Below are 15,804 nucleotides of genomic sequence, written 5' to 3'. Positions count from 1 at the left end.
AGAGGACCATAGGGGAAAGGAAGGAAACCTGAATGGGAAGAAATCAGAGAGGGAGATAAACCATGAGAGACTCTGGACTCCGGGAAACCAACTGAGGGTTACAGAAGGGAGGGGGGTGGAGGGATATGGTAACCAGGTGATGGGTATTAAGGACGACAAGTGATGTGATGAGCACTGGGTGTTATACACAACTAATGAATCATTGAACACTACATCAAAAACTAATGATGTATTATATGTTGGGTAATTGAACATAATAAATAAAAAAAAAGAAAGAAAAGAAAGATACAAACCCCAGAATCTACAAAGGAAAATAATGACAAATTAATTATGTAAAAAATACTATAGGAAAAAAATGTTAAAAGGGATAACACAAATAACAAAGTGGGAAAAAATATTTGTCCAACCTATTACCAAATATGAGCTTCCTTAGTATATAATAGATATATACTAATTAATTAATAGATAAAGAGAACAGCCCAATAGAAAAATAGACCAAGGACCAAAAATTAAACTGCTAATAAACATAATTATTTTTAATGAGCAAGTTCAACTCACTGGTGTAGAAACAAAATATAATTTTTATTTTTCCAAAAAAAACCCCTAATATGTTGGCTAATTGAACTTAATAAAAAAAAAAAGGATGTGAAATTAAAAAAAAAAACCCTAAATGACAGAATGAGGAGAGCCTCAGAGCTGATGAAGGCATGAAGGTGCTGGGAAGGTGGCCCAGCTGGAGAGGGCATAGAAGCTCTGTATCCCCCCACCCCCTGCCTACCTTGCCCTGTGCATGTCTTCCATTTGGCTATTTCTGAGTTACATCTGTTTATAATAAACCAGTAAATGAAAAAAAAAATGAATACAAGCAAAAAAAGAAGTGGTAAAAATGGCAGTACCTGTGACTTTGTCACTAATGGAAATCTAAGAAACTTTTATATCACAATTTTTTTGCTGTGGTTTTATTTTTATTTATTTAAAAATTTATTATTAAAATATAGTTGATATACAATGTTATATTAGTTTCAAGTGTACAACATAGTAATTTGACAATTCAGTACATCACTCAATTCTCTATATTGTAGATTTCTCAAAATATTTCTATGCTCAACACAATGTGGAAATTACAGTAGTAATAACTAATAAGATACAGTGCTAGGCAATTACTTAATATCATAAAAAGCACATATTTTTATAACTATTTCAGTATAATTGGTTTCTTTGTATCACTTTATTTCATGCTTTTACAAATATTCTGAAAGGGGGTCCATAGACTTCATCAGACTGCCCAGAAGGGCCCATGGCACAGTTACAAGATCAAGATATAAAATCTTCCCACCTCTGGATCTTTACACTATGCTAGATCTCTGTATTTCTTATATCCCCATGCTTAGAACTGCTCATTTAACCATCTTTTGACTCCTACTGAGTCTTGGGTACTGGAGAGGTAACTCAAAGTAAGACAGAAACCTTGAGGTGATAATGAAGTCCAGTGTATTAAAAGCCCTACTGGCTTTTTTCTACTCTTTCCTATCTCCTCAGTCATTGGTGTTTTGAGGTCTCTCTTGACTCAGCTCAACAGTGATTTGAGGCTAGAAGTTGAGGCCAAATTCCAGCCCTTTGGGCCTCATTCTCACTACCTTATGGAGACCCATTCTATAGAGGTCACTGGATTGGCAGGAAGCCTAGGATAACACCAAGTCAAGGTGGCTAATCTTGCCCGTTGTCTCCCTCTGGGGTAACTTGCCTTACTTGTTCCTGCCTTCAGGGCCTTTCCTGTCCCATTGTCAATCTTGAAATAGATTTCCTCCCTGACTCCCTAGTGATATTTATTTACAAAGTTGTTCCCCAGGCCTGGTCCTCATCAGAATTGTTCAGCTGGCAAAATGGCTGTTTGGCCCCCTCTTCCCCGCTAACTGACCCCTATGCTCAGGAAAGACCCAGAGGTGTCAAAGACTGATAAGGCTTAATGTCTTACCCACTCCATGGGGATTTGCATTTTTGATAATTCTATTTTTAGTCTCCAACCAATAGTATAAGTAGTATATAAGCATCTTAGAAAATGTAGATTAGTTTTTTTTTTTTTTAATTTAAAGAAGGGAGAACACACTCATCACCACCCTAAAACCAAGCCTGACTAATACTTGGGCATGATTCCAATAATTCTCTCTCTGTGCATACTTTTTATAGAATTGAGCTCATGCAATCTTGTTGCTTTCCCTTCTTTGCTTAATATTACTGAAGTATTTTCCCTGGGCATGAAATAGTCTTCAAAATATTTTATATGACCTTATATAACAAGCCAGTTTGTGGCTGTTCTATATAGAGTACTTATGCAAAATGTCCCACAATTTAAAGAATTAATCTTTGATTTCTTCTCCTGGGGGATATTTTATACTTTGATGTACAAAGTTAGTGTATTGGTTTAAATTGAGGTTTGGACTTAAATCTGAATCCAAACCCTGTTTTCCCCACTTACTAATGATATGACTTTAGACAAATATTTATTTCTCCACCCCTAATGTGGAGATAACATTATCTACTTCATAAGGTGATTGTTGATATTAAATGGGATAGTGCACGTGAATCGCCTAGTGAATAGCAAGTCTCCACACATGAAAGCTACTGCATATTGCTACTACTATTACCACTACTACCAAGTCTTCAGCCAAAGGAACAAATCTCTACTGATGAAATTTCAGCTATCATTGACCTGAGCTAGGGGGTCTATTTTAAAAGCTGAGGGTACTTTTTCCAGTGGCTATAAAATTGTGTGTGTGGCTACCTGTTATTTTCATTGGTGCCTGCCCCTTTTCCTTTTCCCCTCTGCTGCCTTGGCTTTGGTCGTATCTCTGTGCCACCCACACCTACCTACCTTTGCTAAGGCCCCTTTTCTCTTTTGCGCTTAGGGAGACCAATGAGACATAAATGCAAGAAGTATTAACAATGCAAGTCAGTATATAGAACCATAGACACCAGCATTAAAATGGTCATCACCTAGTGTAATTGACACCCACCCCCCGCATTACTACTATTGTAGAGATGAGGTGAACTAGGGCCCAGGAAGGAGATAAGACTTATCCAAGGTCGTAGATTGAGACAGTTGCAGTGCTAGGCTTGGAACCCAATGTTCTTTATCTTGCCCTTAACTTGTGTCTGCAAAGACAAGTACTGTAGATAATTCAGGTTGTGGATCAGAGGTGGGAAGAGAATGCTGTGGGCCTAGAGCTGGCTGGTGTCGGTGGGGAAGGCTTCCTGGAAGAAGTACAGTCAGCCCTTGCTTCCTCTTGATAGTAGACTGATTTGCATTTATGTGTTTGCCCCTTGGTAAGCATTGCTCTGTGGCTATGTTTATTGTCTTCATAAGCTGGTTGGGAGCTAGGGTCTGGTTATTGTTTGTTTATTTCAATATTCTCCCTTCCTTCCCACCAATATCTAAGTTGCTCAGATTCTTAGCATCCTAGTTCCCTCTTCTTTGGTTGAACAGATACACTTGTTCCAGGCTCTGCTAAGCACAGAGCCAGACAACTAACTTGCCTCTTTTGATCTCATCCTAGATTAATGTGCGTGTCACCACCATGGACGCAGAGCTGGAGTTTGCCATCCAGCCCAACACCACCGGCAAACAGCTGTTTGACCAGGTAAGGGAGGGACTATTTGTTTCTTAGCCTCTGCCACTTCTTCCAATAGTTTTCACCACAGTGCCCACTTCTTGGGAATCACTTCTCCTACATGCTCCTTCAAGATAGGTCCAAATAAAGGCTGACCCCCACTTTAATAACAAAGGAGGCAAAGTTTAACTTTGGCAGCCTGCACCTCAGATGGCTCCAATTAATCCTATCCTTGGTCCTGAACATGGTAGAAAAGAGAAGGGAGCAGGGTATGACTCTGTTAGATGCTCTAAAAATGTTAGCACATGGAGCCTTCCTCTCAACTCTGAAAGATGCAAGTGATCTCTCCCCCATTTTAATGATGAAACTCAGAAATTAAATAACTTACTGTATCTAGCCAGTATCTGGCTGGGATTTCAATCTGCATTCTAATCACTGCACCCCATGGCCTCTGTCACATTTTTTTTTTTTTTTTTTTTTTTTGCTTCCTAGTAGAAGGAAACCAACTTATTCTCTCTGAGGTAGTGTGCTCTATGTACATTTCCTTCAAAAGAACATTGGGACTTAGGACACCACTGGGAGTGCTAAATGCATTATGAGGGTACTTCATACCCTGAAGTCAGGCCATGAAGATAATGATGACGTGTCATTCCCATCTCCAACGCAAGGGGTGTCCCTTCACGAGGAGTCACTATTATCAGAAGGGATATGCTATATATAATCTAATAGCTGGGTGGGGGCCACAGACTCTTTCAGCATTCAAAAACTCTCCAGGGGCCAAGGGAATGTGCCATCTGTGACCAGACTTCCAGGAGTGAAAATGGGGTTCCCATTTCCAAAGGCTGGAATCCCTTCAGATGGGTCATTATCCCATTTCTCTACCAGTTTCTGGTGAGGTGGGGGTCTGATATTGTCTAGGATATGTTACCTTGATGGATTTTCCAGGCCCTCTTTCTCCTTTGCCCTCTGAGTCCCTCTGTTGTCTAAGAACTTACCCAGAGTTGGGGAGCAAAAGGAAGAAAGCCTCCTTCAGCCTCTTCTCAGACTCCTTCCCAGACCCCTGGTTCTACACATTACCCTTCTCAAGCCAAATGATGCCATCCCCTGCCTTCAACACTGGGGGCTTTGTTCATTTGCATTGGAGGGGGATAACTGTGGAGGGAGGGTGAGGAAGGCATCATTTAGAACCTAGGGCAGAAAAATTCTTGAACAAAGAGGCTTATTAACTTCAAAAAGCCACAGAGCATGGTAATTCTTTGTTCGTGTTGGTTTGATTTGTGTACTGTGGGTGTTGTTCTGTAGGAAGCCCAGATGGTAGGGAGCCCTGGACAGATGGTATGCTAGTTGTGAAAGCAACTACTTCCCAAACAAAACCTTTGAGAGACTTGAAGCTTTCATGCTGGCTGGAGAGAGGAAAGGGAGAAAGCCTGTAAGTTCATGACTTCTCATCTGGAAGATCAGTGTTGTTCTGAGAAATATCATTTATTGAGCACTTACTATGGACCAGCCTTGGCTAGGTGCTTTAATCCTTGCATTGATTCTGCCTCTGAGAGGTAAAAGAACATACTCTAGGTTATGCAGTTAGTAAGTTGTAATATGGAGTTTCAAATACAGCTCTGCCTGCAAAACTAGTTTTCCCACTGCTGTATTCTGCCTGGGTAAATGAGGCTGTTTGGGTTGAGAAGACTTAAGGTAAGATGTGTTCTCTGTCTTGAGATTTCTGAGGGGCTGTCATAGGAAGGAGGGAGAAGTAATGTTCTGTGAGGTAAGATGGGGCAGAGCTGGGACCCCGTGGGTGAAAAAGGGAAAAAGATTTGAACTCAAACAAGGAATTGAGCATCTGGCACTCTCAGGGCCAAGGCAGGTCTGGGTGGGAATCCACAGAGGTATGTGTTCACAGGCTGTTGGGGGATATGATCTTTTCCCTCTCTCTAACTTGATGAGTGAGTCATTAAGGGAAGAAGTCCATTCTGTCTGGCCTTTGAGACCCATTATTCAAGGAGGCCCTCCTGGTGGAATTGGGGCCTAGGAGGAAGGAGCTGGACTCCTTGGAAGGAATTGACAAAAGCTCTGGGGCCACCCTGGGACCCAGAAGTTATCTGGCCAGTAACCAGAGAGGAAGCTGACTGGAGAGGAAGCACCCTCTTTGGCATCAGTAATAAATAACAGGCAACAATGGGAGGTCATAGCTCAAGGAGACACAAGACCTGGTGGGAAAGGGAAGTGTGGCCTATAGTTCCTCCGTTTACCTTCGTGAGTGTGCACACAGCTAGGGAGTGGAGAGAACATGTTTTGCTACAGCAATTCTGTCACCACTTCTAAAGCCTGAGGTTCTTCAGAGGGCTCTTGATTACCTAGGTGCCACTAAGGGGCAGTGCCACCACCATGAGTTCCATTTTTGAGAATCACCTGCCCAGCCAGGGGCTCTAACTCTATCTGCCTCTTCCCTTCAAGATACTGAGCTCTACAAGAAAGGTGAAATCTCAGAGCATCCATTCATTCATTTGTTCATTGACTGATTCACTATTGACAGAAGGTCTACTGTGTCTCAAGAAAAATCTCTAGACCTATTAAACACCATCTCTGTCCCTAAGGACCATGGAGTTCCTTACCTATAGAAGCAGAGAAAAGTAAATGCAACACAACTCTCTTCTCACATAGAATAAAACACCCTTGAAGTTCAGGGTGACATATAGTGTATAAACTATGGGATTTAGTGTCAGCCTTGGGTTCAAATTATGTCTTGCTATTTAGCTGTGTGACCTTGGATGGCTCATTTAGCCTCTTAGGACTTGATTTTTTTCAGTAAAAAGGCAATCAAACTAATTTCAGAGATTTTGTGGTCTTATTTAATCCTCAATAAGTAAAGAGTCTGGTGTATAGCAGACACTCGAATGTTGATTGTTCTTATTAAGGGCTAAATAAGTAGTAGAAATTGCCCTGGGAGTTCAGATAAGGGAGCCATTAAATCAGGAAGATTTTTCTGGCTTGGTAAAGTCCTTAGGATTTGTGGATTCTGCATTGAAGACAACAACCTTTTCTTCTTTTTCTTCCATATTTATTTTATAAAATAACTAACATCTATTATTATAATAGTAATATCCGCATCTTGTAGTTGAAGGATTGAGGCTTACGGGGGGGGGGGGGGGGAAAGACCTGTTTAAGGTTAGATAGCTAGGAAGTGGTATAGTGGCTTGAATCAAGGCATATATCATTTGCAGTTTTCCCAGTGCCTTTTGTCAACTGTGTCCTCTGTGACCTCCCCTCTCTTTGCCTGTTCCCATTCTGAGTGGAGGAAATTTGTCCCTAAACTTAGAATTCTAGCTGAGTGTGTTCTGTGCTATAGAGCAGGTGGCCACTTGAACATAGGCAGTGTAGAGTAGCAGAAACGGCGTTGGTGGCAGCCCCTACCAGAACTTTTCAGTTGTGCATTGATTTGTTTTCAGGTAAGTGGTTGATGCTGCTGCTGCCAAGCCTGTAATGGGATCTCAGTGGGCCTTAGGTGTTTGGGCATTGATGGAGTTTGCACATAATTTTTCACACAGTTTTCCTTTTGAGGCTCCAGCCTTGCTTCCCAGTTTTGCTCTGGGCTTCTGAAGTGGCTCATTACATCACTAGTTGGTTTACTCAGATGCATGGGGGATATGGAGAGGAGGGCTCTGGGCTCTGGAATTGACCTGATTGCCCCTTCCCTCCATAGACCTCAGATGTAGGCAGCCTTCACATGCAGAGGAGAGACAAAAGAGGGTTCTTTCTTACATTCAAATGTTCCTAGTAATTAGTGAGGATTTTCTCAGAGGCAAATCTCTTCCCCTCACTGGACATCAGTTTTCTAGTTTATGCTGCTTGGACCCGATAATACTTCACAGTCAACATGTTGTGAGGGTTTGTGTTGTGTAGCTCAATAGAATTCATAGCCCAGTGTCTTAAAAACTGAAGTCCTAGTTCCTGTAGGTGTATATGGCAGGTTTTAGGAAGTACACAGAGCTGTGAGATGAATTTGATTTAGTAATTTAGTATCTTTTTTTTAAGATTTTATTTATTTGTCAGAGAAAGAGAGAGCACGCACACACAAGAAGGGGCAGTAGCAGACACAGGGAGAAGCAGGCTCCCTGCTGAGCAAGGAGCCCGATGTGGGACTTGCTCGATCCCAGGACCCTGGGATCATGACCTGAACCGAAGACAGATGCTTAACCTACTGAGACACCCAGGTGTCCCTTGATTTAGTATCTTGGAGCATCAGTTTTACTTGTAGATGTTATCTATTTCATTATTAAAACAATGGGGTACCTAGGTGTTTCAGTTGGTTGAGTGTCCAACTCTTGTCCGTCTCATGGGTTGTTGGACTCAGCGCCACCTGGGGCTCCACACTCAGCCGGGAGTCTGCTTGAGCATTCTCTCCCTACGCCCCTCCCCCCCGCTCACGCACGCGCATGCACTCTTTCTCTCAAATAAATAAATAAACCTTAAAAAACAAACAAACAAAAAGATATTTAAGGAGTAGACTGTAAAATGTGCACATGTAATTAAGATTAAACCTGAGGCTTCAAAGAAATTCTAGCTTTAGCCATCTACTTATATCCCCCTATCTTTTGTGTCCCCTGGGGTATATGCATTTATTATTTTCTGCTGCTTATGGATTTCTTCCATAGAAGCTTTGAGAAATGCTAGCTCAGCCCAGATAAGTTGGCAGTCTGGGGTCAAAGGGAGCCAAGAAAAAAAATATATATATATGTATATATATATATATTTTTTTATCAGAGATGGCGTCATTTCTCAGAGTGGAATGGGAAGGACCCTAGTCACTGAAGCCACAGATGTTGTTCCTGGAACAAGGACCTAGAGACTCTCTCCCACTAGAAAATAAGATTTCTTTTTTCTCTGGGGTGGAGGTCTCCGCTGGAAGCAAAGCTTGAAGTAAGCAAAGCTTGGCCTCATTCCCAAGTGGAGACAAGAGTTGCCTGATCAAATGATTCCCAGTACCCTGTGTACCTTAATTGGAGATTTCCTTATAGCCTGGAGTCTAGGGGTCATCTGTTTTATCCTTTGTTCTTTTTCAGTCTCAATTCTGACCTTAGATCATATTTCCTTCCCTCCACACCCTTATATCCTCACTTTGGGACTTCGGTGGAGGCTGAGAGAGATTGCTCTCTCCAAAGCTCTGAAGCCTAAGGAAGTGGAAAATTTATATGCATCTGATTTCTCTATGTTCATAAGGGAAGAGGCAGAGCTCAGAGAGATAAAATTTGCTACTGATCCTGACATCTTTTTTTTTTTTTTTTAATATCACTTTTGCTCTTATTTGTCCAACTGCTCCTCAGAGATACTCCACATCCTGGAACTATTTTGGGTCCTGTGATCTTCCTCTCATTACACCCCTACTCATCCTTCTAGTGAAACAGATAACATGGTGCAAAACGAGGCTGAGGAGCTCATTCCTGGGACCTCTAGGACTGATTATCTGTACCTGCCTTAGTCCCTTTTAATTCTGGGGTCTCCGAGCCTCTACAGTTGGTATAGGCAGAGGCCAGTTGCTGCCCTACCAGTTCTATTCTGAGGCTGCCATCACATGACCTAGTGTCCTGGCCCTAATGGTCCATCGTTAGCATCTTCAGTGTGTCTCTTTCTCACCTGGGGCTGAATTACTTCTTCTCCAGCAGTTGCATCTGGACACACTATTCTTCTTCAACCCTGTGGAAAATCTTTAGAACTGTTAATTGGGCTCTAGTTAGATCTAGGATGAGATAAGAGGTGCTTTAAATAATCTTCTCTAATCTTTTTCTAATACCCTCCCCCTCTATCCTCTGCAAAAAAAGCCAATATCAATTTCAACATGAGCATTTTGTGTTCTCCATCTAAAACTTATAGGCAATTCCTATTGCCTGTTAACTTAGACTCAGGGACTCACCTTGTCATTGAATCCTGGAAGTCTTTTAATCTTCCCTCAACACCCCCTACACACAACTTATCTTTTCTCAACATGTTCCTAGTTACTCAAATCAGCAAGAGGTAGGTGGGAAATGGGACTGTATTTCTTTTCATTTACAAATAACCTAATTAGTGGAATGAACTTGAAGGAAGAAAGAGGCCATTTAAGTCACACCAGTTGTAGTAGATGGGGAAGCCAGATAGATGGGGAAGCTAAGGGAAATGTGCTGCCTTAAGATCACATAGCAAATTAGAGACAGAGGTGAGACTTTCACTCAGGTTTCCTGACACCTGATTCAAGCTATGAAAGGAAGTGTGAACATCATGCATGCCCCAGTGAGCAGTGAAGGTTGAGGACTTGGGGATATGGCTTCTCTCCAAAGTGGTTGTTGACTAAGCCTAGTGGAAAGCCAGGAACCATATCTATATGCAGAGATGATCAAAGTTCATTACAGGGCTGAGATATGTGGGCAAAAGAGAGACAAGGCAGTTAGTCACTTGGGAACCCCAGGGCTTCTAAGCTCATATGAATCCTTGGAATTAAAAGAGAGCATGCTAGAAAAGAAAGGGTACAGGTTTTGGAGTCATATACCTCAGGATTCTCTAGTCTCTATGGCTTTAGGCAGGTTGCCTCTTTTTTTTGGGAGGGGGTGTACAATTTTAAAAAAAAATTACTTAAATTTTAGTTAACATACGGTGCAATATTTGTTTCAGGGGAAGAATTCAGCGATTCATCACTTACACACAACACCTAGTGCTCATCACAACTGCACTCTTTAATAGCTATCACCCATCTAATTCATCACCTGCCCACCTCCCTCCATCAGCCTTGTTTGTTCTCTATTGTTAACAGTCTCCTTCTTGTGGTTTGTTTCCCTCTCTCCTTTCTTTTCCCCTTCCCATATGTTCATCTGTTTTGTTTCTTAAATTCTACATATAGGGACGCCTCGGTGGCTCAGTCGGTTAAGCATCTGCCTTCGGCTCAGGTCATGATCCCAGGGTCCTGGGATTGAGTCCCACATTGGGCTTCTTGCTCAGTGAGGAGCCGCTTCTCCCTCTGCCTGCTGCTCTCCCTGCTTGTGCTCTCTTTCTCTCTGACAAATAAATAAAAAATCTAAAAAAAAAAAAATTCTACATATAAGTGAAATCATATAGTATTTGTCTTTCTCTGATTGACTTATTTTGCTTAGCATAATACATTCTAGCTCCATCCACATCATTGCAAATGGCAAGATTTCATTCTTTTTGATGGTTGAGTAAAATTCCGTTGTATCTGTATCTATATCTATACATATATATGTGTATATATATGTGTGTGTGTGCATATATATATATATCATCTATCTATCAATCTACACACACACACACACACACACACACACACACACACACATACCACATCATCTTAATCCATTCATCAATGGACATTTGGGCTCTTTCCATAGTTTGGCTATTGTTGATAATGCTGCTATAAACATTAGGGTGCATGTACCCCTTTGAATCTGTATTTTTTTATACTTTGGGTATTTACCTAGTAGTACAATTGCTGGATTTTAGTGTAGTTCTATTTTTAACTTTTTAAGGAATCTCCATACTATTCTGCAGAGTGATTGCTTCAGTTTGCATTACATTCCCACCAACAGTGCTAGAAGGTCCCCCTTTCTCCACATCCTTGCCAACACCTATTGTTTCTTGTGTTGTTAATTTTAGCCATTCTGACAGGTGTAAGGTGGTATTGTGGTTTGGATTTGTATTTCCCTGATGATAAGTGATGTTGAGCATCTTTTCATGTGTCTGTTAGCCATCTGGATGAAAAAGTGTCTATTCATGTCTTCTAGGCAGGGTGCCTCTTAAGCCTTTGTTTCTTCGTTTATAAAATAGAAATAATAGCTATCTCAGGGTTGTTCAGTGTTCAGTACCTGGTACACAGTAAGTACTTAATAGATATGTGCTACTTTTTCCTTGGGGCCTCTGAAGCTCTAGATTGTAAGCTTTAGGAGTGACTATGGGGTCTGACTTTGGGTGCATAGTAGAAATTTTGTGGATATAGTGGAGGTAGGTATGTGTGTGTGCGCATGCGTGTGTGTGTGTGTGTGTGTGTGTGTGTGTGTATGTGTTGAGGGGAGATATGATTTATTCACAAGGAAGGACGTTAGCAATATTGGGTCCTTCTTTCCTATCTCTGTCTCCAGGTAAATTCCTTCACCTCACTCCCCTACTTACCCTGGCCCCCCCCCCCCCCCAAAAAAAAAAAAAAAAAGAAAGAAGACCATCAGCATAACCTCATTAGGATATGAGTCAGCTTTATTGCCTCCATCTCTAGTGGTGGGCATGCTGGGGTTCAGCTGTCAGCCCAAACCATTAACATATTAATGTCAGGGACTGGAAAACAAACTCCATCTCCTGGCTGGCCTCCCTTTCCTACCCACTGCTTAGCCAAGAGGCCCAGAACACCAGGGGTCACTTAGCTACTATACTTAGGTAGTCACCTGTTTCTACCCTCTTTCCCATTCTCAACTTGTGTGAGTAGTAAGGGAATCATGACTAGCCTCTAATCAGGGCTGGAAAGAAGCATCTCAGCACCCAGACACAGCACATCTTTGGGGTATATAGATACCACAATACCTGCTATGTCTCCCTGAACATTCTTAGGGCATTGTAAATGGAATTCAGTTAGAAGACTGTGAGCATATTCCTAGTTACTAAAGATAATGGAGCAACCCAAGAGAAGAAGATATAGGAGTTAAGCCAACACTTTCTACTTCCAGCCTTTAATTTATCCTGGGAGTAGAAAAGCGCATGGCATAATAGAAGGAAGAAGTGGCAGTAAATACTGGATTTGAATGGGTTTGGAGTCAAACAGACCTGACTCTGCTACTCACTAACTGAACCTTTTCTTGGAAACTTCCTTTCACTATCTATAAAATGGGCCTAATTGTCAAAGTATTACAGGGCTATTGTGAAAATCAAAGGGGATAATGAATAGAGTTATTGGTGTGTGGTAGTGGTCCTAAGTGATAAACCTGTTCCCTACCTCAGCAAAAGTACTTTGTGTAGAGAGATGCTGCCATCATTTCTTGACTGCTGCCCAGGTGTATTTCCTTGCCAGACCCTGGACATCTTATGTCCTTTAAAGTCAGGGACCATGTTAGTTTCACTTTTGTGTCCTCTGTGCCTGGAACAAAGTAGGCATTCAATCAATGTTTTATTTTGTTTTTTGTTTTTTGTTTTTTTTCTTTTCTAGGTGGTGAAAACTATTGGCCTAAGGGAAGTTTGGTTCTTTGGTCTGCAATACCAGGACACTAAAAATTTCTCCACTTGGCTAAAACTCAATAAGAAGGTAATTGCTTACCCCATCATCGGGTTTGGAATTCATTCCTCCATCATATTTTATATTCAAGGGGGTAACATGTGCTAGCTGGCAAATCCAGGGCTGTGCTTTTTCACTGGGTGGTCTACTGGCCACTAGAACAGAGTAAGGGCAGAGAACTCAGCCAAGGTAGAGCTCCTGCTCTGTCTCCACTTTGACTTCTAACAGCGAGAATGGCCAGTGTCCAAGGAGGAAGACACCCTTCCCTTTCTCCTGGGAGCTCTGTCTTAAATGTTGACTTATTTTATACCATAGTCATTAATGGATTTTCAAGAGGGGAGTGGCATCCTATTTTTTCTTTCCAAACTCAAGGACTTTAGGAAGTTTGTTAAAAGGAGAGTAACAGACTCTTAAACTGGAAAGACTCTTGAAGGCCTCATAATCTTATCTTGTCCCTTCTCCACCTGTCACCTGATACCTAAACTCCATACAGATGCTTCTCTCTTTCTTTTCTTTTTTTCTCCCATAGGCATCTACACATAAGTTTATTAACACATATCTTTTTTTCCCTCAAGTACTTATTTAAATTCCAGCTAGTTAACATACAGTGCAATATTATTTTCAGGTGCAGAATTTGGTGATTCATCACTTACACAACACCTGGTGCTCATCATAAGTGCCTTCCTTAATACCCATCACCTATTTAATCCATTCTTTCTTGATTTTCTATCTCAACTGAACTCCAAATGAGATGATTTGAGTATAAGTCCATTCAAGTTCTTCACCTCTAAGCAGTGTCTCTGCAGGAACATGGCAGTCCTCTATCACAATATCCTCAAACTTCCTAACTTTTTCCTTGGAGGTTTCCAATGTCTTGTGGCTTGTGTTTCTGATTGTGTCTAGGGGATAGGTGCCTCACCTTGTGTGGGCAGAGTCTTGTTTTCCCAAGAAGCGGAGACTTTTGCTGGACAAACGTGTTGCTGTTAAGAGCCAATTTCGGGCTTTAAAAGACAGTCTAGTTTGTTCTCTTGTCTAGCCAATTCCTAGGCCTCAGTGATACATATTGGGTTTTACTTTGCAAATTTATGGTGTTTGGGGGATGGGGCTTAAAAGAGGAGCTTTCTTAAGCCTAACCTCAAAATTTGGGGACAGTTGGTATATTGTCAGATGGTGGCTTAAAGGCTTATGATCATCAGTGGGTGTAAGGTCATTTCAGGAAGGAATGCCCAAAAAGAAGCAATTATGGACATGGGATTGGGTTCCCAGGGAAAGCAATGTGTCTCTTTTTGGAATTACCAGAACAGTTGCCACCTGGCTCTTCGGGATTACCCAAATTTGATGACCTTTCAGTGTCTCTCACCACCCGATAGCCAAAGACTATTTTTTAAGAGCCCATAACCCCTTGCTGCTCCCAGGTGACTGCCCAGGATGTGCGGAAGGAAAGCCCCCTGCTCTTCAAGTTCCGGGCCAAGTTCTATCCTGAGGATGTATCTGAGGAATTGATCCAGGATATCACACAGCGCCTGTTCTTCCTGCAAGTAAAGGAGGGCATTCTCAATGATGATATTTACTGCCCACCTGAGACTGCTGTGCTGCTGGCCTCCTATGCTGTCCAGTCTAAGTATGGCGACTTCAATAAGGAAGTCCACAAGTCTGGCTACTTGGCTGGGGACAAGTTGCTGCCGCAGAGGTAAGGTGGTGCCTTTGGTCATCTGCCCTCGCATGAAGAAGGTCCGTGGCTGACTAAGCCCTGTCATACAGGGATTGCCAGATCTGTTCCTTTCTACTAGGGTCTGTCCGAAGACCATGTTATGCATACTGGTTTTTACTTTGCTAATTTATGGTGTTGGGGGGGGAGCCTTAAAAGAGGAGCTTTCTTAAGCCTAACCTCAAAATTGGGGGGCAGTTGGTATAAGAGACACACATTTGCATATGGCACCGTACCCTGTTGTTTCTCTGACTCTCAAAATAAAAAGCTTTTTCCCCCTCTCTTCTTTTGCCTGATTACAGAATTGCATTACTCTGGAAACAGGTGCTTATATAGATTACCAGAGACAGATTGACTCCTCCCAACCTGGTTCCATTTTTTTCAATCCTTTTCACTGATTTAGACCTCTTGTATCAGAGGTTCACAGGAGGGAGAGAGAAATACCCAAGCCAGGGTGTGGGGGAGCTCCAACAGTATTTTAATATCAATAACCAGTGTACAGAGCTTTCTGCTTTTATAAACTTCAAAGCTGAAAGCTCTCAAACACTCATTATTTTTGTTTTAGCATCACAGCAGCACACAAAATGAATAAGGCAAGCATTATCCTTATTTCCTGGCTAAGGAAATAGAGCAGAGTGCTCACTCTGACTTGCCAGATCTCCCACAGCTCGTTTGAGGCAGAGCCAGACCTGGAACCCCTAGTCTTTTGAATTTTTAACCCTGGGTTTTTCCTTACTGTATCCAGTGGCCATTTTCATAAGGTTTTGGATGGAAGGAAATGTTCTTCATTCTGGGAGCCTCAGTCCTATTGGAGCTGTGGCATATGAACAGCTTAACTGGAGGTATTATGGATAATGGTTGTGCCCTGGAACTCTACCTCAGTCACTGCTTTTATGTCTGAGATGGCATATTTAAAACAAGTCTTGGGGCGCCTGCGTGGCTCAGTTGGTTAAGCGACTGCCTTCGGCTCAGGTCATGGTCCTGGAGTCCCGGGATCAAGTCCCACATCGGGCTCCCTGCTCAGCGGGGGGTCTGCTTCTCCCTCTGACCCTCCCCCTCTCATGCTCTATCTCATTCTCTCTCCCAAATAAATAAATAAAATCTTTAAAAAAAAAAAAAGTCTTGCTTATGATCTAGTAGATCTGGGAGGTTGAGCCTGTTGGTTTCTTCTAAAGCCATTTGGGCTCAGTTCTCTGTTCTTTAGCTACAGGCTGTAATCTCATCTCTGAGCAATTTTCTCATAAACACAA

At 41.9% G+C, this 15,804-nt stretch overlaps 1 protein-coding gene across 1 annotated transcript in view; it reads left to right on the top strand.

The window, feature by feature from the left end:
• The window catches only part of MSN (moesin), a 63,827-nt gene that overhangs the window by 36,483 nt on the left and 11,540 nt on the right, over positions 1 to 15,804 (top strand). Inside the window, exons 2-4 of the mRNA XM_021680558.2 lie at positions 3,555 to 3,638; positions 12,781 to 12,876; positions 14,262 to 14,536. Of these exons, the coding sequence (XP_021536233.1) occupies positions 3,555 to 3,638; positions 12,781 to 12,876; positions 14,262 to 14,536 (455 nt within the window). The remainder of the gene's footprint in view (positions 1 to 3,554; positions 3,639 to 12,780; positions 12,877 to 14,261; positions 14,537 to 15,804) is intronic.

Source organism: Neomonachus schauinslandi, chromosome X (genome assembly GCF_002201575.2).
Source record: "Neomonachus schauinslandi chromosome X, ASM220157v2, whole genome shotgun sequence".
NCBI classification, from domain to species: Eukaryota; Metazoa; Chordata; class Mammalia; order Carnivora; family Phocidae; genus Neomonachus; species Neomonachus schauinslandi.
Note: the sequence above shows the minus strand (reverse complement) of the source record. Positions and strands in the feature narration are given on the sequence as shown.